At 59.4% G+C, this 23,214-nt stretch overlaps 1 protein-coding gene across 1 annotated transcript in view; it reads right to left on the bottom strand.

The window, feature by feature from the left end:
- The window catches only part of FIBCD1 (fibrinogen C domain containing 1), a 31,053-nt gene extending 8,073 nt beyond the window's left edge, over nucleotides 1-22,980 (bottom strand). Inside the window, exons 1-4 of the mRNA XM_069586268.1 lie at nucleotides 22,909-22,980; nucleotides 13,380-13,859; nucleotides 8,106-8,265; nucleotides 7,558-7,694 (exon numbers count right to left, since the gene is read on the bottom strand). Coding sequence (XP_069442369.1) covers nucleotides 7,558-7,694; nucleotides 8,106-8,265; nucleotides 13,380-13,859; nucleotides 22,909-22,980 — 849 coding nt within the window. The remainder of the gene's footprint in view (nucleotides 1-7,557; nucleotides 7,695-8,105; nucleotides 8,266-13,379; nucleotides 13,860-22,908) is intronic.
- Nucleotides 22,981-23,214: the final 234 nt, after the last annotated feature.

The raw sequence follows: 23,214 nt of genomic DNA, 5'->3' as shown, positions 1-23,214 counted from the left end.
ATGGCTGGGATCTCAGACTTGAAAGCCCTGGTCTTGCCCTTGAGCTGACCACAGCATGCCATGCGTTCCAGGTGGGCACAGGCCACAGGTCATCCACAGGTCCTCCCAGGCTCCCAGGAGTGTTTCTTCAGGGTGAACTGCAGTCGTGGCTTCAGATTTTTGGAAACCAGCTGGGCTTTAGGGACCCTGGAGGGCCAGATGTCACCCACCAGAAGGCCTTCAATTACAGAGCAAGGATCAGCCAGACAAGAAGATACAAAGAAGAAAGCAAGGGACTTCCCTGGTGGTCTAGTGGTTAAGACTCCACGCTTTCACTGCCAAAGGCCTGGGTTCAATCCCTAGTCGGGGAACTAAGATTCCCACAGGCTTCTCAGTGTAGCAGGAAAAAAAAAAAGACCTCTCGGAACTTCCCTGGTGGTCCAGTGGCTAAGACTCGGCATTCCCAATGCAGCGGGCCCGGATTCAATTCCTGGTCAGGGAACTAGATACCCCATACTACAACTAAAATGTCCCATGTGCTTCTGGTAAGACCTGGCACAGCCAAATGAAAAAAGGGGGGGAGGCAAGTGAAGGATTGAGGCGTCTACCTCCCCCTCCTCCATCCCGGCCACAGAACAGGAGTCTCCATTTAGGCAAAAAAGGTGGGGGAAAGGTGGGGAAACAAACGATTAATTTTAGGGCTAAAATATCCACTGGCCCAGCTCTTGGGGCCTCTCCCTCGGGTTCCGGCTGCAAAGTGATTGATGGAGAAACGCTCCCGCGGCCTCTTGGGCAGATGCCACGAGTGGGAAGACAGACGGGCGCGTTTTTCTGGTGCGGATTCTCAGAAGCCAGCCGCCTGCCGCCCGGCATCTTCCAAGTGCCGCTCGAGGAGGCTCTGCCAAGGGAGCGCTGGGCCCACATGGTCCTGCAGATGGTACCCGGAGGTTTCAAAGGAAGGAGCCGCTGCATTTGGGCGGCAGGAGGGGGTGGGGGGAGGAGCAGAGCGGCCGACTGTCCCCTGTTTGTCAGACAGGCTCCTGGGGGCCTGTCTCGCGCTCTGCAGGTTCAGCGTCCTCTGGGCCTCTTCCTCCGATGGGCCCCGGCTGATCTCGTTAGCCATGCTGCCCACAGTGCGGAGACCTCCTGAGAGTCGGGGCGGGGGCCTGGCTCTGTGGTCACCCCATTGCCTTCAAGGATGATCTCAGTCCTCCCCGCCACAGCCCCGGAGGAAGGGGTTCATGCTCCCATTTGACAGATGAGAAGACTAAGGTTTGGAGAGGTGGTGCGATCTCTGCAGAGTAGGAGTGCCTCAAGGCGGGGGCCCACTGAAACCTGACGCAGGGAGACTGAAAGTACACAAAGCTGAGGGCGTCCCGGGGGTGCCCCATGGCTAAGGGGGTGGACGTTGCCCCCTAGGCCCGTGAGCTCCCCATCCCTCCCTCATCATAGCTGAGCTGAGCGGGTCCCAGGAAACGCACTGGGCTGGCACCCAGGAGATTCAAGTTCTAGCCAGGCTCCAGCCGAGGGCCGTGCGACCATCTGAGTCTTGGTTTCTCTCTTCCGTAAAACGATAGGGTTGCTGCTGCAGACCCCGTGTGGTGTGCCTGGACTGGTGGGGGGACTCAGACCTTCAGAGAGCTCACAGCCCCAGGAGAGATGGATGCACAGGCCAGCAGCCTCAGGGCAGAGCAGCTCCCAATCTGAGGTGTTCTTCTGATATTTGTGCCTCAGTTTTCTCATCTGTAAAACGGGAATTATAGGAGCTCCAACCCACCAGCATACGGGTGACATGGTTAAATGGGCTGGTTGATAACACAGCATTCCATAAGGGTCACACTTGTTACATTTGTCCGGAGCTCAGAGGAGGATGAGCCACCTGCTGGGATGGTTGGGAGGGTTGGGTCCTAGAGGACTTCCTGGAGGAGGAGATGTTTGGGTGGACTGCAGATTGAGCAGGGTCTTGGCAGGTGGTCAGAGGAGCTGAGGCACAAGAGACAGGCACAGGGTGGGTCCAAACACTATGAGGTGGTGGGGGGGGAGTCTCTGCCGCCATCAAAGGGTCCCCAGGAGGCAGCATCTGAGATTTTTTCCTCGACTCTGATGAAGCTGCTGTGGAAACCAATTACAGGCAGAACTGTGTTGGTTTTGCTCCACCAGCCTTCCCAGGCCTCCTGAGCAGGCGGTTCCGGGAGGAGGGGTGGCAGGCTATGGCAGAGGCGGATTTTTGTCTCTAAAGAACAAAGAACTTAGACGTGGAACAAATGCAGCCCTTCAAAGCCAGCCCCTGGGGACGCTCTGCCGGCTTTCCCAGGAGGCAGTTGCTCCTCCAGTCCTTTCTGGACACCTCTGGGCAGCAGCTCCCAGCGCCTGGGCTTGCTAGCAAGAGCACAATTGCTGGAATAAGGCTGAACTGAGTTCAAATCTTGGCTGTGCCTCTCGCGGGTCGTGTGACCTCAGACAAGCCACAGGACCCTTTCTGAGCCTTAGTTCCCCTCTCTGTGAAAAAGATAAAGGTCCCATCAGGGACTTCCCTGGGGGTCCAGTGGCTAAGACTCCGAGCTCCCCACGGATGGGGCCCGGGTTTGATCCCTGGTTAGGGATCTAAAGCCCTCACGGTGCGACTCAAGATCCTGCAGGCCACAGCTAAGACCTGGGCAGACAGATAAATACATATATTTTCAAAGGCCCCATCAGCAACCCCTTTGTCAGCCCTGCAGGGTCACAGTGAAGACGCCACGCAGGGAAAGGCAGGTGTGAGCCCGGCGGGTGGGGGAGGGGCACGGTATGCCTAACCTCCCTCTCTTTCAGAACCAGCCGCCGAAGCCCAGAAGGAAGTGGGCCCACTCCTGTCTGTGACTGCAAATGGTACCCCTGGGCCTGGCGCCCCGCCACGTTTCCCAGGCTTGGCAGGCGGCGGCTGTCGGCTCCAGGCAAACAGCGCTCGGAGCTGCCATTTATCAGATGCTGAGGCGACGGGCTGAGCTCCACATGCCCCCGCCTCCAACCCCGTCTACATTCAAAGTTTGAAAAATCCTAATCGCTCCCGGCGGATCACTCACGGACCAGAGGGGTGCCGTCAGCAGTGGATGTGGTCATTACTAGCGTGCACTTGGAGGGCTCCCCCGGAACACTGGGAAGCCGGGTGACAGCCACTGATGTCACGCAGGTCTCCTTCTGCCTCCGCAGCCCCTGGGACACAGGGAGGAGACCGCACCCTGATGGACCCCCAAGTCCTGCTAGGCGGCAACCCCAGTGTGTACCACAGCAACACCCGCCCCCATCACCTGCATCCTGGCATCCTGGCTGAGGCTGGGAGCTTTCATCTCTCCCAAGCCTGATCCCCTGCTGGGCTGGGCTCTGTTCAGGGGTTCAGCTCCTTTGATGTCTTCCCAGTAAGAGAAGGATTTTCCTCAGCCTGGGGAGCACAGGTAGGGAGGGAATGGACATGGTGGGAGGGGAGGTTTGCTCTCGCAGTGGAGCCAATTAGAGACCTGTCTGAGTCGGCTGACCCTGCACAGCAGTAAAATGCCTGGCAGAGAACGCAGGCTTGGGCACTCGACTGGTGGGGCCAGGGGAAAGCTGGTGGCACCGTGGATCTGAGCGGGGGGCGCAGAGCAGAGTCAGTCCTATTGCAGGTCCCCGCGGTAGGAGACGTTGAACTGGACCTGACTTCTGTGACCTCGACTGGTGATTATGCAAAGATGAGGGCTTGGCAATCAGGCCGGCTGGCAGCTCTGCTGAAACAACCCTGGCGGGGACAAGGCTGTGTCCCCGGGGGCCGAAGGGCAGGACAGTGGGGGACCCAGTCTGCGGACGCCGGCTGGACCCTCCTTCCAACCACAAAACCGGAACTGGGCCCTGGGCCTGGTCATCCTGTTCCCCAGGCCCTGAAAGGTGGCCAGCGTAAAACACAAGGGCCACCCCACTGGCCAGATGAGGAAGGGGACGCCCCCAGAGGGAATGTGACCTTTCCAGTTTCTCAGGGCCCCGGGGATGAGCTGGAAACGGCTGCTTCATCCCACGCATCACCCTTCCAAATGAGGAAATTTGGCTTCTGTTTTTAACACATCTTCCTCCTCTTTAAGAACACTGCTTGGGATTCCCCCAGCGGTACAGCGGTGATGACTCTGCCTTCCAATGCAGGGGGCGTGGGTTCGATCCCTAGTCGGGGAACTAAGATCCCACATGCTGTGAGGTGCAGCCAAAAAGGTGAAAAATAACGAAAGACACTGTTTGACCGTAAGATCCTACAGGGTAGAGCCAGTTCTTCTGTTCTCAAGGAATTCCTAAGGCTCAGCAAGGACCCTTGGTGCCCCTCCCTCTTCCTCTGCCCCTGCCCCACAAGCAAGCAGCATGTGGGGGATTCTGACGCCCACCCCCCAACCATGAAGAGCACTGCTTTATTCCCATTTAACGGGTGAGAAAAGTGAGGTTCCAAGAGGGGAAGTTATGCCGCCAGAAGATGCCAACGGCTACCCATCCGGCAAGTATTTAGGAGCACAGATGGTGTGGCAGCATCGTGTGGATGCCTGAGCTACGGGGGCCACCAGGTGACCAGCTGCTGCCCTGCAGAGCTCTAGCCTGGTGGGGACGCAGACAGACAACGCCTGACAGGTGCAGAAAGGGAGCACGAGGGGGGGACCCGGGAGGACTCTCAAATGACCCAGCGACCAAGCTGGGCCCCTTGCCCAGGGTCACAGGCGAGCAGGGGGCAGACTGTGCATCCTGCCTTCCTCCTCCTTTTGCGGGGCGGGTGCGGGTCGGGTGCACGGGGCAGGGTCAGCAGTGGCCTGGCTCATCAGCTTGACCCCGTGTGGCCTGGGTCACTGTGGTCAATGGTGAGTGTGGAGAGGGGCTGGGGCTCCACCAGGGCCAGTGGCCACATCAGCAGAGAGGCCACCTTGAGGCCTGTGCCCCCCTGTCCCCTGGCCTCATCCCCACATGGTGACTCCCACGCCCTCTGCAGGGGTTCAAGGCCCCTGCAACCCCCGCTCCTGAGCTGCTGGCACATTCTCCGCCTTGGCCCCACGTCTCTGGGTCACTCCCTCCCAAGAGCCCACCGTGCCCCCAGGGAGAAAGCCCGACTCCTATAGCATCTGCAAAACCATGCTACCCAGGCCCTGCCTGCCTCCCCACCCATGCCTGGCCCCCTGAGGGCTACGCCAGCAGAACGGAGCCACCAAGGTCCCAGAACAAGCCCTGCCCCGCCCCGCGCCACCCACCGCACATGTTCCCTTTGCCTGGACATTGTTCTCACCTCATCCCCCTGTGCCCCAGCCTCCCAGTCCAGGAGCCTCTCTGGCTGCCCCAGACAGGGTAAGGGGGCTCTCCTCTGGGGTCTCCCTGGACCCCTAGCCCTGCAGCCCCCACACAGGTTGGCTGACTTGTCTAGTTCCCTGCCAGGCTGGCACCTTGCTGCGAAATCCTCTGGCCGGTGGTTGTCACCCCATGGTTGAGCCGTAAACTGACAAGTGACGCCTGGTTCCACGAACTTGCGTGAGGCTGGGCTGCTTACTTGCCAGGTGCGTGCGTGCTGAGTCACTTCAGTCGTGCCTGACTCTTTGCGACCCTATGGACTGTGGCCAGCCAGGCTCCTCTGTCCGTGGGATTCTCCAGGCAGGAATGCTGGAGTGGGTTGCCATGCCCTCCTCCAGGGGATCTTCCCGACCCAGGGACTGATGAACCTGCATCTCTTACATCTCCTGCATTGGCAGGCAGATTCTTTACCACTAGCACCACCTGGATGACCTTGAACAAACCTCTTGCCCTCTCTGAGGCAGCCCTGTGGGTCTCCAGGGGTTGGAGGAGGGCTGGAGCAGTGCCAGCAGGACCACAGTAAAGTGGCCACTGTAAAGTGCCCCTAGGCAAACAGGGATGCTGAGTGCCAACCTCTTGCAGTTCCGGCTCTCTGGGAAGCAGGTTCTGGTTGGCGTGTCTGGCCCCAGGCACCCTGTCCCCCGTGTTGGCACTCGAGGCCTGGCAGTTTGGACATGGAGCCTAAATGAGGATGGATGGTATCAGGGTCCAGCAGAGCAGCAGCCAGCTCCCTCCCACACAGCAACTGAGTTTCTGAGAGATTCCGTGTGGCAGGGAGGTGATCCTGACAGATGCCCAGAGGTATCCGGGAAAAGATTGCTTTTGACGGAAGCCCAAATGGATATTAACGTCTGTGGGCCTCGCTAGCCCTTCTCTGCTGAGAATGGCCTTTCTTCCAGGCTGGCTGATCCAGGTGTCTGGGCGGGAGGGCTGGGCAAGCCTGTGCACCTCATCGACTCCCCTCTCATCACCCCCGAAGCCCAGGCCCAAGGAATTACCCGCCTCCCGGCCCCAACCCTGATTGACTTCCCGGGAGACTGGCTTCCATTCCACCCAAGTGGAAGATGCATGGTCCGGGCCGGCATCCTGGTCTTTCATTAAGCCTGTCCTAACCCTTAACTCTGATTTCTCGGCTCTGGCTGGTGTATCAGAGCTGTTCTGCCCGCCAAGGGGGTCCCAGAGGTGGAGGCCATAACTCAGATGCTCCAAGATGGGAAAACAAAAGTGCTTTTAGGCTCAGATGTGAGTCCAGTGCATTTAAACGCTCCTCTCTCCGGAGCTTGTAGGGACATTTAGAAGAATGTTTGTCTCGGGGTCCTCGGGGGACTCTCAGCGGCTCTCACACCAGCTCCCGATGGCAGCTCTGCCCTCCGAGAGCATCTGCTTGGGCCCTGCCCACCCGCCTCGCTCCGGCCTCCCCGTCTCGCCTCCTGCTCCGTTTGGCCGACCCCGCTGCCCTCACCCTTGTATGCCAGCACGCACCCCCCAGGTGTTTAGTTTTGTGGCTACATTCCCCCTGCAAAGGCAGAGTTGAGGACTTGCGGCGCAGACAGGGGGAGACCTGTGTGTCAACCCTGCTGTAGAAGGGGCTTCTCCGCTGGCCGATTAGGAGACCTCCAGGTCTTCAAACCAGAGCCTCTGCCCCGCCGCGCCACCTCCTCCTTCTCTTGGCCCCGGGGAGGTCTTGGGCCACATGCGGCTCTCACCCTTGCCTTTCCATTGCTCCCAATTCCCATCGGGTCAGGAACCAGGAGGTGCAAGGAGATGGCAACGGCTCCTCACCAGGAGGCCCTGGGGGCGGGGGCTCTGCTCACAGCAACGTGCTGCCTCTTGTGTCTCTTGCACACGCACCATCTACTGAGTAACTGAAAATCTCCACCCTGGAACTCACATTAGCAGCCGACAGTCCCAGGACCCAACCTCAGCAACCCCCTCACCCCTCCAGAACCACTGCCCAGGGTGGGGGCGGGGGCTGCAGGCTCAGGGAGTGGAAGGCGGCTCCACTCAGACTTCGGGATCTGACACCTGCTCCTAAGTGGCCCCCACGTGTCAGCACATGCCCCCCACTTGCCCTATGGAGGCTTTGGTGAGATCACAGGCAGGTTTGCGATGGCTGGTGAGCCCCTGGGCAGGGCCAGGCAGAGCACCCCGGCTCATGTGCACAGCCTCCTGGGTCACCCCGGCATCTGCCCGGACCACCTGCAGGGCCCAGAGGAGGCAGGGCCTGGCCCAGCCTGCCGCACACCCCGGGAGACTCACCGTCCAGCCGCCTCCATCTGTGCGCATGTCACAGTAGACCTGGAAGCCGGCGGGGTCGTGTGTGGGGAAGACGGAGTAAACGCCGTCCTCCTGCTGTCCGCTCAGGAGGACGTCCAGACAGTCACGTGGCCGAGAGCCTGAGACAGGGAAGACCGTCAGGGCACTGGGCCCCGCACTCACGTTCCTGCCCACTCTCCTGTGTCCCTGGGTCTCTGACTTGTCTGTCCAGCAGTGTCAGGTGGGCTCCAGAGCACTGGCCTTGGGGGCAGACTATGGCTCTGCCTCTCCCTGGGCGGATGTGGTGAGTGAGCACCCTCTCTGAGCCTCACTCTCCTCATCTGGAAAATGGGTGCAGTGAGCTCCACCTCATCGAGCTGGGAGAGGGGTCAACAGGAGGGTATAGGTAGGGTGCTCAGTGCTGCCCGGCAGCAGGAAGTCCTCGGCACACAGAAGCAGTGTAGCCTTGTCAGTTGGGCAGGTGGGGGACGTTGTGGGAATGAACCTGGGCACCCAGGTCATCCAAGGAAGGCAGTCCCCATCTCACTCACCATTGGCGCAGCCGCGAGGCCGCGATCCCCTGGCAGGTGCCCTCTGAAGGTCAGCCTTGACGTGGGGTCGGGCCAGCCCCCGGTCCCTCTGCAGGGCGTCCAGGACATCGCTGACTGAGTTCACCAGGTGAGCCATGTGGCCTTGGCTCTCAGAGAGAAGCTGTAGGGCACAGAGGTGGGTGGAGCTCTGAGTGGATGGGGCACTGGGTGGGTGGAGCTTCAGGTGGGTGGAGGCCCTGGGTGGGTGGAGCTCCAGGTGGGTGGGGCACTGTGTGGGTGGGGCTCCAGGTGGGTGGAGCTCCGGGTGGAAGGAGCCCTGGGTAAGCGGAGCACTCAGTGGGTGGATTGCTAGATGGGTGGAGCTCCAGGTAGGTGGAGCTCCTGGTGAGTGAGCACTGGGTGGGTGGAGCTCCGGGTGGGTGGGGCACCGTGTGGGTGGAGCTCTGGGTGGGTGGGGCACTGGGTGGGTGGAGCTCCAGGTGGGTGGAGCTCCTGGTGAGTGGAGCACTCCGTGGGTGGAGCACTTATGGGAAGAGCACTCGGTGGGTGGAGTATTGGGTGGGTGGAGCTCCAGGTGCCTGTGGGCACTGGGTGGGTGGGGTTCCAGGTGGGTGGGGCACCATGTGGGTGTGGCTCACCCCGTGAGTGGACCACCAGGCAATAGCTCTGGCACACACACACTAGTCCTCACGGTGGAGGCACTCTCCTGGTTCAAGCTCCTGGCTTACTCTGGCCACCGCCCACGGTGGTCTCAGCCCCGGTGTGCAAAGGACGGAGGCTCAGGTGGGAGGAGACACCGCAGGCCCTGTTCTTCATCCATTTCTGTGCCTTCAGCCCAGCTGAACTGACTAAACGAGACCCCGCTGTTCAAATCCCAGCTCACCCACTTGCCAGTTACATGGCTGCAGGTGAGTGATTAACCCAGCCTTGAGATGGGGCTAACCTAGCCTCTCTGGCCCAGGTGCCTTGGGGATCAGTCACAGCGTGAGGCCCCCAGCAGGGACTCAGCACTCAGCACCTGGTTGCCTGCCTCAGTATGGGGATTCATGAGGCACCTTCCAGATTACAAAACATCTTCACTCAACATCTCTTCTCATCACCCAGTAAGGCTACAAAGCAGGGGTGCTGGGTCTGCCCTCCACAGGTGGGACCCTGGAGGCCTGCACCCCTGATGTCCACCCCTTCACCTGACCCCATAGCATTGCCAGGTGGAAGGGCTTGAGGTGTCATCCCCTTGTTATAGATGGGGAAATTGAGGCCCAGAAGGGGAGGTCCCCCACAGGCTGACTGGCAGGAAAGGAACCCAGGGCTGTGCCATCGTGCAGGGAGCCTAAGGTGGGGGCAGGCCGGGCGATGATTTGGACCCAGGCTCTGGTGTTGATTTTGAGTTTTGGCTCAGGACCCTCCTCCAATCACTTTCAAATAACCCTGGAAGGGTAACTAAACCCCTTTCACATTACTCTCCTCCCCGCGAACCACCGTGGTGGGCCCTGTTTTCTGGGGAGGGGGGAAGGTTCACGACAGCATGTGTTCATGCTTCTTTCTTGATTTGTACCGTTCCCACTGTGATCGCAGTCCAGAGGTTTGGGGCTCAGTTAGTGCAGCTCTGTTCCACCTGGGGTCTCTCGGTTGTGCCTGATGCCTGAGGGGTCTGTGGTCTGTCACCTCCCCACCCCAGGGCTCTAGCGGGAGGGAGGCAGGGTCACAGGCAGACTGCAGTCAGCCAGCGAGCATGCAGCTTGCTGGGTCTTTACACACCAAATCTGTCACTGGCCAGATAATAGCTCGTTCGAGGAAGGGAAATAGAAATATACGGTGCCAGCAGTTCACAAAATATGGTTCTCAGCTTGTCCGGGAGCAGGGGCCCGACAAAGCTTTTAGTTTCCTTGTCAGCTTCCCCCTGCTGAGCAGGTGATTCAGTGGGGGCTCAGGCCCGGGAAAGAGGCACCCAGACGGGTGGAGAGAGCATTGAGGCGGGGTGGCAGCTTTCTCCCGGGGTTTTATTGCAGTGTCCTGGAGACAAGCCCCATTGGAGGAGCCCTGCGGTAGGATGCAGGCAGCCCCAGGGAGCAGGGGCAGGGGGCGGCCCTGCGGGATGTGAGCAGGAAAGATCACCGAGCCCATCGGTTCAGTCGAATCTGTACTGCCCATCCTTCTGTGACGAGGCAGACACACTCGAGAAACTCAGGCACAGCCAGTTCTTGCTAACGGGCAAGGAAGACCTCAGTTTAAACCAGCAAATGATTAAAGTTGAAAATGTACATAAAAACATGCCCCGAATTAATGGGGAAAGTCAGTCCCTGCTCGCTGAGCCGCACAGCTGCATTCAAGAGGACTTGGCGACTTTCAGAGGCAGTGAAATCCGAGCTGCTGTTTCCAGCACTTCTCAGTTGTTGGAGCTTAAACAAGTCGCTTTGCCACGCTGAGCCTCGGTCTGCCACTCCGTAGAATGGGGGTAACGATTCCCTCCACTTCCTGGGCTTCCCTTGTGGCTCAGCTAGTCAAGAGTCTCCTGCAATGCGGGAGATCTGGATTCACTCCCTGGGTTGGGAAGATCCCCTGAAGAAGGGAAAGGCTACCCACTCCAGTATTTCGCCCTGGAGAATTCCATGGACTGTATAGTCCATGGGGTTGAAAGAGTTAGATTTTCACTTTCACTTCATCACCTCCAGGGGCTATTGTACTGCAAAGTGTTTATTACACACAGTGTGGACCGAAAAAAAGATTTTCAGTGGTGGCTGCCCATAGGCCGAAACTTCAGCTTACAAAGTTGCTACCATCTTAATAAAGGAAGTGGGAATGCGTAGACAACGTCCCTCACGTGCCACACGCCCACCGAGCCCAGTACAGCTATGAGTGCCAGCATCCTACTGGGCATGGACCGTGCTAGCCCCGTGTTACTGGTGAGGAGGGCAGTGCCCCGCCCAGGGAGGGCACTGGAGGTGCTCAGGGACCCACAGCGGGTCCTCAGTGAAGCCTTGACTCTACTGACTCAAACCGTGAGGGCAGGAACTCAGCTCTGCTGCTCCCGGGCCAATGGGTCTTAGACATCTGTACATCAGTGCACAGGAGTCGCCCAGGTGCTTGTGGACCTGCTGGGACCCGGGGGTTTGGGGGTGAGGTCCAGGGACATGCCTTTTAACGAGCAGCTCTGGTCACTCCAACAGGGAGTGCTGTGGGCATTGCTCTGAGAAGCCCAGGTCTCCGGCTGACAGCGGAGGGTCTGGGAAGCTCTTAGAAGGGGAACTAGGAGCTATAGCAGCATGGCTCTGCAAGACACATGGTCTCTGAAATCACCTTGAGTCTGTGGGAAATGAGTCAAATTAAACATTCTTGTGAGAAGTGAATATATCAGGTGAGCCGAGGCAGTGCTGGGCCCCAGAAGAGCCATTAGTCTTCAGGGGATGGCTCTAGGCCTCCGTGCAGGTGAGCGGGTGGGAGGCCCAAGGCTCCCACCCAGTCCCCCGCCCCTGCCCTGAAGGTGAGTGTTTGTGGGCGGGCCAGGCTGTCCAGGGCTGAGCCACGGGGAGAGCGAAGTGAGGTGCCCAGATGCCCCAGAAAGTCTGGAGGTCTCCCCGACCCCTGAGGATGAGGGGCAGGGCCGCTGCAGATGGAGGGGCAGCAGGAGGGCAGCTGAACACCCCCCCAGGATGGGGAGGCCGCCTCCCCATCAGTCACCCTGACAGGATGACAAGGACTGTAATTTCTCCAGCTGCAGCCTTCGGGGGAGGGAAAAGGCCCGTCACTCTTGAGCTGGTGAGTGACCAAATGCCTGGCCATCTCACGTGTCCGGAAATGGGCTGGACCCATGGCAGGGGTGGGGCTCGCCTCCCAGTCCCTAAGGACCTAAGTCATGGGGGTGGGGGGTGGGCAGCAGATAGAGTAAAGGCTGGAGGCTGGGCAATGCTCCAGAGGCCAGATGCCAGGCCTGACCTGGCCGCTGTGCACAAGCATGTAGTGAGCCGCTTCAGTCGTGTCTGACTCTGTGACGCTATGGGCTGTAGCCCCCCAGGCTCCTCTGTCCAGGGGATTCTCCAGGCAAGAATACTGGCATGAGTTACCATGCCCTCCTCCAGGGTATTGTCCCAACCCAGGGATCAAACCTGTGTCTCTTACATCTCCTGCATTAGCAGGCAGGTTCTTTACCACTAGTGCCACCTGGGGAGACCTGGCCACTGTACCCCGGACAAATCACTGCCCCGCTCAGGCATATCACTGTCCCCCGGCGGGCACATCGCCCCACGTGGAGCCCTCCCGGGTCTGGTAAGGGCAAGCGGGAGGTGGACTCCCACTCTGCAGCCAGACAGGCCAGGCTCAGGTCCCCAAGCTGTCATTTTCAGCAGGGTGCCCTTGAGTGAGGGTCTTCGCCTCCCTGAGCCTCGGTGTCCTCATCTGTCAAGTGGGGCAATGATGACTCACCCGCCCCATAGGCAGGCGCCCAACGCCGTGCAGACTCGGGAAGGGAGAGCTGCTGTGGTGACCCAGCAATGCTACAAATCATTGCGCTGTCTCAGCGGAACAGAAGCCTTGGGGCCTTAGTTTTCTCTTCTGGAAAACGGCAGAGGCCCAGTGAGCTGATCCTGAACCCTGACTCCACGAGGGGGAAGATTCTTGCTGGTGCTGCAAGCGTGGTCAGTGTTAGAAACCCTTCACCCAGACCTACTGATGCGTGCTGGGACCTACCTGGCTGGGCTCTGGTCGGGGCTGGAGTGGGGCGGAGGTGTTGGGGACACACTAAGGGTCGGGTTGAGCTCTTCAGTTGGCACCCCCCTTCCCTGGAAGGCTGTGGGCGTCAAATGGCAGTGGATGGGGTGACCTGGCGGAGCGGGTACAGCTCTCTCTGACCACATGGCACAGCCGAGGGTGGGGGTGCTTGCCACTGAGCACCACATGACCTTGAACTTCTATTAGCCTGATGGAGGCCACGTCCTGCGTCTCCTGTGTCCATTGGCACAGGTGCGCCTGGGAAGCCCCTCCAGGCCTGGATTTGACTCGATGGATGGATTTGACTGATGGATGGACTACTGCCTGCCATGGAGACCACACTAACACCCAGGTCACCAGGATGGCTGCACGAGCTGTGTGACCTGGGGTGAGACTCCCACCTCTCTGAGCCTCATCTGCTTGTCCGCAGACGGGAATCACAACAGCCCCTGGCCCTGGGACAGAGTGACGCCGTGGGCAGCAGGCACTCAGCAGGGCCAGCAGGTGGTGGCAGCCCCCCCACCCACCCCTGCCCAGATCCTGAGGGAGGCACAGACCCCCCACCCTTACCTGGATGAGGCGACCCTGCTCGCTCTGGAGGGCACTGAGCCCCTGGCCCAGGGCACCGTGCCCCTTCCGCAGCCCGGAGCACTCGGCCTGCAGCTCCGAGGCCCGGGCAAGCAGCCGAGGGAGCTGGTCCGCCAGCGTGTCCAGCAGTTCCTGCTCCTGCTCGCCCGGCAGCCTCGGCTCGGCCTGGCGCTGGCTCAGCGCCTGCAGCACAGAGGCCTGGGCGCCCTCGAGGCGGGCGAAGCCGTCGGTGAGGTCAGGGCACCGCGGGTCAATGAGGATGCTGAGGCGCGAGCTGTCGGCCCTGTCCACGGTGACCAGCGCGCTGTTGGCCCCAGCCGGCCCGGTGCTGACGACGGGCGGGGGCGCCGTGCCGGGCGCGCGGGCGTGGTTCACAAGCAGCACGGCGCTGGTGGCCGCCACGGCCAGCAGCACGGCGAGGGACAGCAGCACTGTACACAGCACACAGCTGCAGCTTGGCCGCTGCGGGCCAGCCCGGGCACACGGACGCAGACAGGACAGAGGGCAGGTGGGAGAGAGAAGGGACAGCATCAGGGGCAGGCCCGGGCCTCCGGCTCCAACCCTCGGGCAGGGCCCTCTGGCCTTTGTGAAGCCTGGGCGAGGCTCCTTCTGGGGGACGAGGGAGGGGAGTCTCAGAGAAACAGAGCCCCAGAAGGGAGACAGAGAAACAGGCCCGCACCGGCCGCCCCCCAAGAAGGCAAGAGAGGCAGGGAGACAGAGATGGGGATGGCGACAAGAGGAACCAGGGCAGAGAGCCAGGAGATGGAGGGACAGTCCCTTCTCCCACACTGCCCCTGCCCCTGGCGGGCACATCACCGCACGTGGAGCCCTCCCGGGTCTGGTAAGGGCAAGCGGGAGGTGGACTGCCACTCTGCAGCCAGACAGGCCAGGCTCAGGTCCCCAAGCTGTCATTTTCAGCAGGGTGACCTTGAGTGAGGGTCTTCGCCTCCCTGAGCCTCAGTGTCCTCATCTGTCAAATGGGGGCAATGGTGACTCACCTGCCCCATAGGCAGGTGCCCAACGCCCATGCAGACTCGGGAAGGGAGAGCTGCGATGGTGACCCAGCAATGCTACAATCATTGCGCTGTCTCAGCGGAACGGACGCCTTGGGGCCACGGGCTGCTGTCACTGTAGGTCTTTTCAACCCAGAGCACCCACACCCTGCGTCCTGAAGCCACTGCAGGCCCACGAGGCTGCCGTGAGTCCCCAGGCCGGGGGTGGCCTCCTGAGCACCTCCCCACCCCCTTTCCTCTCCTGCCTGCCCTTCCTTCCTCCCCCTCTTTCACAAAGCACCCCTCCACCCCCTGGACCCAGTGCAGCTTGTAATTAAAGGAGGCACCGTGATGGAGCACAAATCCAGACTCACTGGCCCGCATCACTCACGGCCCAAGGGAAGCCTGCGGAGCAATCACAGCCTTTGACACACGGGGACACTGAGGCCCACAGAAGGCCAGGGGCTTGCCCACGGTCACCCTGCAGATGAGAAGCTGGGCTAGGACTGGACCCCCGCCTCCCGCCTCTTCCCGGGGCCAGGAATGTCCAAGCGCTGAATTTTCCCCACATTTTCAACTTTCTGAATCCAAGAGGCATCTTTAAATGAGTTAGTATATTAAAGCACTTGGAGCCATGCCTGGCACACTCTGTTTGCGCAATAAATATTAGCGGCTTTTATTATCTCATGATCAGTGTGCACAGAGCATCTGGAGGTGTCGGGTTTTTTATTTTCCACCCAAAGTGCTATTTCTGTGTCATTGATGCTAGAATGTCCCTTCCCCCCGCTTTTTTTTTTGTCTCCATATCTCAACATCTCTGACATATGGGAGGATCTTACAATTGTGATTGGCAACTTTCTTTCTTGGTGACCCATAAAATAGCCTCTAGGGACATCCCTGGTGGTCCGGTGGTTAAGACTCCATGCTTCCACTGCAGAGAGCACAAGTTTGATCTCTGGTCAGAGAACTAAGATCCCATGTGCAGCAGGATGCAGCCAAAAAAAAAAAAAAAAAAAAAACAGCCTCTTATACAATGTTTTTCTATGAGAAAATATGGTAGAGCAAGTAGCTACTTTTCCCTAAATTCAAATTCTACAAGTAACTCCTGAATCTCCCATTTGGCACCAGAGGAGGAGGGGGTCAGGGGTCTGTGTTGTTGGAGAGACAAGGGAGAGGGTTCCTTAGCCTGTCCCTGCAGTGATGGGACTCAACATTCTACCCCACCTCTCCCCACACCTGCCCAGACATGCTGGGACTCCACACAGTGGCACGATTTACTCCAGCCAGACCTGAACACGTCAGCTTCCCTCCACCAGCTCTACACAGGCTGCTCCCTCAGCCTGAGGCATCAGCTTCCCCTCCTTCTCTTCCACAGCTAAACTCTCTTTCTTCAGGGCTCAGCTAGATGTCACTTCCTCCAGGAAGCCTTCCTAGACTGTTTCCTCAGCCCTCCTCCCAGTTTGGGTGAGGCTCCTCCTCAGTGTTTCCTCACAGCCCTTGCTCCTCCCTAACAAATACAGTCATCGCCTTTGACTGCATTCATTCACTCAAACATCCATTCAGTATTACCTGGTGTTCCCCTCGAGCCAGGGTCCAAGCCAGTCCCTGAGGGGTAGCAGTGGACAGTCATGCCAGCCTTGCCTGTAGGGACCTCGTGTCCCATGGACTATGACTGTTACCCTCTTTGGGGGCATGATCCCCTTGGAGATGATGTGGATACAAGGGAAGCTAGAATTCTGGGGCCTGCAGAGCCCAGGTCTAGGAAACCCGCTCTAAACCGTGAGCCCCACCCTCCCCCAAAAGGCATAGAGCGGCTGGTTGTTGGATGGATGGAGGGCAGGACGGGCGGGCTAGGTCATTTCTCCATGACCTTGTTGGCGTAGGAGGTGAAAGCCCTGGCACCCATGGTGCTTGGCAGGGCAAAGGGTCATGACCTCCATGCTGAGCCCTGTGCCCACCCGGGATGGCCTGGCACAGAATGAAGGCGGCCTCCAGGCTGCCCCAACCTTGCCACGAGTCAGCAGGATCCATGGGGCGGACATTGCATTGTTACCGCTATCACTTGAGTTTATGCTATGTTCCCACCACTGAAACCTCCAAACATCCCCTTGTTGTGGTTGGTTACATTTTGCAGATGGGAAAACTGAGGCTCAAAGAGAGAAGAGCCTTGCCCAAGGTCACAGGAGCATTTGAACCCAGCCCTGGTTGACTGGGTTCAAACCCATCGCCCGTTTGTGCGGCTGTTGCTGACCATCCAACCACAGTCCTGCCTTGTGGGAAGCCTGGCCAGGGTTTGAGACAAAGCCCTGTGTCAGCTGGTGAGTCCCTGTCAGTCCCCTCCCGGACTCCATTGCGAGACACCTTGCCCTGAGCAGCTCTGAGTGCCGTCCTCCACAGGAGAGTGTTAAGGTCCCCAGCTGGGGAGGCAGAGCGGCCAGCCACGTCCCCCGTGTGCGTCCCCAGGTCCTCTTGGGCATCTGCTTCCACCCAGGCCCTAGGTCCCTGGTGGGAAGGCCAAGGGTGCAGAGGAGGGGGCACACTGGAGAATGCTGCAGGGGTTCCCCCGAGGGGCAGGGGGACGCCGGAGCCTGGAGATGAAACCGGCCACTCAGCAGAGGAGAATCAGTCTTCAGAGATCACCTTAAACATGAAGTGCTGTTCGCTTTTATAGGCTGCAGTTTACGTGCCTTGCAAAGAAATCTATCCAAGACCATAAGGGGGGCTTCGGGTGTGAGCCGCCCAGTGGAGCGTGCGGGGGGCTGGCATGTAACTCATCAGCCCTTGGCCAGGGCAGAGTGGTGCATGCCTGGGGTCCCCACCTCCCAGGGGCAAGGAGCCTGTAGATTGGGAAAGTATCCCAGGTCGGGGGTGGGGGGCATTCGAGGAACCCCAGGGTCTGAGACCTGCTGCTGGGGCTAAACACTTGTGCAAGCTTCCGGCTGCGGGAATGTGGCTTCGTCCCCTGCATGAGCCCTAGTGCTGGCCCGCGGTCCAAGGCGGCCCAGGACGCCCCAGCCAGGGTAGGACACGGTGGGCTCACGCCAGGGGAGGCAGGAGGAGAAAGCCCCAGAGCTGCCTCATTAGAGGGGGAGCAGCGTCCTGACTGCCTCCTCTGAGTCCCCAGCCTCCAGGGATGGCCACGGGGTCTGGCTGAGACCAAGATGCTCTGGAAGAAAGGGCTCCCGGTGGCAGTGCTCTGCCTGCACTGTACCCCACGTCTTATTTATTTTAAGGCCATACTGTGCAGCATGTGAGATCTTAGTTCCCCAACCAGGGATCGAAACTGTGCGCCCTGCCCTGGGAGTGTGCAGGGGGCCACCAGCGGGCCACCACGGAAGCCCCTTTCCCTGTGTTTATAAGGGAGCTGGGTCGTGGTCCCACGAGCAGGCTGAGACTACACTCCTTGTAGCAAAGTGGGAAGAAGAAAACCTCCCCCAGGGGGAGGCCAGGCAAGGTGAGATCCAGGTGCAAGCCGCTCCCAGCCCCCATCTCCTAGGAGCACCCCAGCCCCAGAAACACACTGTGTGGGTCTGCATTAGGAAAGCCAAGGTGCGGCAGTATGGTCTGAGCCTGGCAGAGACTCAGAGTTGCACCTAGGCTTGTGGATCATCGCGAGCAGGGCAGCCCAGCCCCTGCCCAGCCCAAAGACCCTGCGGGAGACTTTCTCCTCTCTCCCCAGGAACGCACATCTGCTCCCCCAGCCAGGCAAACAGCGCCTGACCTGGGCTGGGCTCTGATGCTTTGGCCCTGGGAGAAGGAGCGTCCCAGAGATCCCTTAAAAAGAGGAGGTGGTTGTTCTGCTCAAAATTCTGGGGGGGGGGTCCCAAAGACTTAGGAAGAGGGCTTGCTGGCTCACTCTATGAGTCCTAGGGGAAGAGCTCTCTGTCTTGCCAGAGGCCTCTGCACATGACCCACGCTGAAGGCCATCTGAAGCCTCAGGCCACCAGGAAGGCCCCAGGAGACTGGCCAGAGGTGTTCTAGGGACAAAGAGAAGGGTCTGGGAACTGCCTGTGTCCACCCCTCCCAAAGGAGCTGAGCCACCAGCCCTGTCACTCCTCAGAGAGCACTCAGCTCTGAGTCCATTTCCGATGAGGGAGGGTCTCTTGATGTGTCTTGTGAGGGTCTTGCTCACCCTCCCCACCCCTCAGATCTCCAGGCCTCCAGCCCACTGACCCCTAAACCAGGCTCGTTCCACCTCAAACCTGAGCCCTCCTGAGAGTTCCACCCAGGGATGATATCAGCCTCACCAGCCCTCTCCAAAACAGGGGACCTCCCTGGGCTCCCCTCCCTCATCCCCACCCCCAGCCAGCACCTGGCTGGGTCCACTCTGACCTCCTCGAATCCCCAGGGCCCCTCTGTTCCTATGGCCCCCCAGCCCTGATCTGGTCCAAGCCGCATCGTCTGCTTTAAAATCACAGCAACCATCTCCCCATTAGCCTCCCCACCTCCTCCCAGCCCTACCAACCAATACCCCACCCAGAGGCCCAGGACCCTCCTGATGGCAAAGAACCCAGGACGCTCCGCTCAGACCACCATGGGGCTGCGGAGGCCTCAGGAGCAGGTCCCGCCCCACCCCCAGCCTCTGCTATTGCCCCCTCCCCCCATCCCCACTCCTGCCCAGCTCTCTCAGCCGCCTGCCTGCGTGCTAAGTCACTTCAGTCGTGTCCGACTCTTTGTGACCCTATGGACCATATCGCCCCACCAGGCTCCTCTGTCCATGGGATTCTCCAGGCAAGAACACTGGAGTGGGTTGCCATGCCCTCCTCCAGGGGATCTTCTGCATCCAGGGATCGAACCTGCACCTCTTAAGTCTCCTGCACTGGCAGACGGGCCCTTTACCACTAGCATCACCCGGGACGCCCCCTCTGTCATTTCCCCCAACACACGCTGGTGTCACAGATCTGGCAGACACTGTCCAGCTTAAATGCCAGAGTGATCTCTGACCTCCCACCCCAGCCTCCAGCCTCCTCATCACTGCCGCACGCTGGGCTGGGGGTGAGCTCCACGGGGAGGGGCTCAGGAAACAGAAGGAGAAAGGAGTCCTTGACTGGCAGGCCCTGTTCTCTTCAGCCTCCTTCCCTTCCAACCCGGACACAGTGACCTCTGCCCAAAGCCCAGGCAATGAGGACAGAGGCAGCATGGTTTTCTTTATAGTGCCCATCGTGGTTTGTCATAATCCCATGATGCGAGTGTGTTCTTCCCAAGAGACTCTAAGTTCCCAAGGCACAGGTTTACAGCTGTCTCTCCTAGAAGAGGGAGCGACTCTATAAATAGCCACTGAGTGAATTAAATGCAGCAGGGTTTAGGTTAGACATCAAGAAGAACTTCCCAATGAGAACTGTATTCCCTGTATGGAATATTTTTCAAAGTTTTGAAAATATCAAGAGACACTGCCTGGGATGGTTCAGAGGTTGATCTCCCTGTGGGGTGGTTTGACTCAGGGATTGCTCAGAAATGAGCCTCCCCGACCCCTCAACCCCCTGCAACAAGAGGAGATAGTTACAGGGTGACTTTCTGCCCCACACTAGAAGATTAGGAGAATTATGACTATTTCTGGGTCCTTTTATCTGAGCAACTCTGAACTCCTGGCAAATATCCCACCATCACCTGCTGCCCTAAGGGTGTGAGAGCCCCTTGGTTTCACAGGGGGAGAAGTGAAGCTCTAATGAAGTAGGCACCTTGTCCAAGGTCACTTGGCAAATGAGGAGCTGAGGCTGGACAGGCCCAGGATACAGCCGGCCCGAGGCTGTCCGCAGAAACAGCAACACTTGGATGTAGGCCCTTCAGTGGCAGTGGGTACGGTGTGTGCCCTGGAGAACCATGCACTAGGTACCAGAGCCCTCTCCTTGAGAATTACATAATGCGCACAAGTGGGAGGAGCCAAGGGCAGCCAGCCTCTCTTCCCTTAGTCTTCCCAACAAGGCTCATCGGCCACCCAAGTTCAAGTCCTGGCTGCAACTCTCAGCCTCAGTTTCCTCATCTGTTTAATGGGTCGATCATTCCTGCTGCCAAACTCCTAGAGTGGTTTGACTAAGAAACGAGAAGTTATGCAGATGAGCACAGCTGGCACTCAGACTGTGGCTCTGGGACCTTTTCTGGAGGAAGTACCTTGTTAGAGAACCTCAATCAGAGCCTTCTGGAGGGAACTGGGTGGTCATATTGCTTTCCCTGGTGGGCAAAGAGGCGATCAGGACTTTGACAGCCTGGCAAAGGGGTCAGGCTGCTCTGAGAACCACCTTCCTCAAGGGTGTACAGCGCTTGACAGTTTGCAAAGCACACCATTATTTCACTCAGCTCTTGTTAAGTCCTTGTGAAGTGAGGAGGAAGCAGAGATTGCTGTTCCCATTTTACAGATGGTAATGTCCAGACTCAGAGAGGGGATGTAACTTACCCAGTCACAAAGCATGTCAGTGGTGGAGATGAAACTAGAAGTGATGGATGCCAGAAGGCCAGGCCCAAAGGAACCCTGGCTCCCTTTTGACAGTGGGCACAGGAAAGGGCTTGCCTCCTACCTGAAGCTTCAGACAAGCCTGGAGCTGGCAATGGGACAGCCTGTCTACATGTGGGATCACCAAAGGGGTGGAGTGAGAAGGTGGTGTTTGATATTGGCCCAGGCCGCTGGGACCACAAGCTCTTGGTAGCCTCCGATGCCAAGGGGCAGACAGCTGGGCTCTGGCCTGGTGGCAGTTGGAATATATACCCCACGACGCAGCAGAGAGGCCAGGGCTGACCCAGGAGGCCTTACAGCCACATTTCAAATAGATCCCCCAGAAGCCACCTCCCCTTGAGACACATCAGCACTCGCTGCTCTCCCAGCTCCTCCTGGCCGGGTTTCATGCAGTTCATTTCAGCAAAAATCCCTCAACTCCCAGTCTGAGCTGCATGGAAAGACAGGAGCTTGGATCCAGGGGGAGACCCCAGGATGGGGGCCCAGAAGAAGTATGTGTCCAAAGGGAGCTCCTGCTAGAGGAGGGACCAAGGCTAGGGACCAAGGCAGAGATAAAGGCAGCTGAGTGGCACAGGCTAAATGCTGCTGGGAATCAAGGCAGAGCCTAAGGGGCATCAGGCATCGGGGAGGGCTTCCTAGAGGAGGTGGCATCTGAGTAGGTTTTGAAGTATATGTAGGGTTTCCCTGAGTGAAGTGTGTGTGTGTGTGTGTGTGTGTGTGTGTGTGTTTGGGGGACGATGAGGCAGCAAACATTTGGAAACAGGCAGTCTGATGTCATTTGCTTGTTGGCAAATGACAAGCAGTCAGTACCTGTAAGGGGGCTCACAGGAAAGGAGAATGGACCAGGATGCATTGGGAGAGGGACGGAGTCAGATCTGCTTTGAAACTTTGCTCTCCCGCTAACATGCTGTGTGACTTGGGTGCATGCCTCGACTTCTCTGCGCCACCATCCTCCTGCGACAAGGGCACGTGCACCCCTGCCTCCCCACCCAGGCTGCTGCCGACAGCGAGGGTGTGCAGACGGTTGGGAAAGGGCTTTGCAAAGTGTGGAGGCATGTGGCTCCAGACAACGCTCGCTCAGGCTGCCGCTCCCGCTCCCGAGAGAGTGAGGGGCCCGCCAAGGCCCGCCCCTGCCACCCCCCTCCTGCCTCTGCAAACAAGAACTGTTCCTTCCCCAATGACATCTGTCTGGGAGAAATTTGAAATTTAAAACGGGCAGCTCCATTATTTCCTCTCCTTGGCTAGCAGACCTCGGCATCTCGCCTGCCTGCCCCAGTCCCTTGGCAGCCCAGCCTGGGGCGGCCCCGGGGCTGCCCCTCCACTCGGCTTCCCATCCCTAGCCCCCTCTCTGGCCAGCCCTGGAGCTCTGCCCTCACCCGCCTTCCAGTGCACAGCCCTGGGCATCCTCCACAGCCCCCTGAAGAGGCAGCACAACGCATGGGATGAACAGACCTGCAGCCCAAGGACCCGGGGTTCAAATCCCAGCTGAGCCACAGGCCTGGGGCAGAAGCAACTCTCTCTGAATCCTGCTTCCCTTGTCTTAAAGCTGGAGAATCACAATATCCAGTGTTCTTACAGGAGGCAAATATTTATTGACCCTCTGCTGTATGAGGGTAGGGATAGGCTGGCTAAAGGGTGAGGATTCAGAGGAGATGAGGGGGAGGGGGTCGCATGCCAGGCGCCTAGCATGGGGTGCTACCCAGGGTGGGATACTTGGTAAATGGTTCAGATGCCCATTGTAGAGATGAGGAAACAGAGGTTCGCGCTCAAGGGCTGGTGACATTGTGAACTCTATGGGTCCCTTACTTTCTCTGCCCAGGCGTGCACCTGAATCCGTTGGAGGAGCAAGGGGGCTCCTGCAGGGGTGCCGCCCCCATCGGCAGCCCGAACCCCAAGTTCAAGGGTCTCCTCTGGAGCCAAGGAGGGTGCCCGCCCCAATTCGGGCCTGTCGAGCCTCACGGGAGGTACGCCCCAAACTCCAGCCCGGGTGCCCAGCCCGCCGGTCGGAGCCGCCACCGCCTCGCCCACCGCGCGGGACGCCCGTGTCCCTACGCCCCGGGCCCGCGCGTACCTGCGGCTTGTCGCGCGGCCGGTCCTCAAGTTGGGAAGCGCCGCCCATGGTCTTCCACCGGTCGTTGACCATCTTCCGGCAGGACCGCTGGCGGGGACGCTGGGCGAGGCGCGCCGCTGCGGAGCGCAAAGGCGCCGAGGTGGGCGCGGGCTCGCTCTGTTCGCCGGCTTCCCGCCTCGGTGCCCCGCACCTGGACGGCCCGGGCCAGCGGGCGGGTGTGCGAGTGTGTGTGTGTGCGTGTGTGTGTGCGTGCCGGCGTGTGCGCGGGTGTGTGCGGGCGACAGCGGGAGCGGGAGCGGGAGCGCG

The sequence above is a fragment of the Ovis canadensis genome, chromosome 3 (genome assembly GCF_042477335.2).
Source record: "Ovis canadensis isolate MfBH-ARS-UI-01 breed Bighorn chromosome 3, ARS-UI_OviCan_v2, whole genome shotgun sequence".
NCBI lineage: Eukaryota > Metazoa > Chordata > Mammalia > Artiodactyla > Bovidae > Ovis > Ovis canadensis.
The sequence above is the reverse complement of the archived record's forward strand: the minus strand, read 5'-3'. Positions and strand labels throughout refer to the sequence as shown.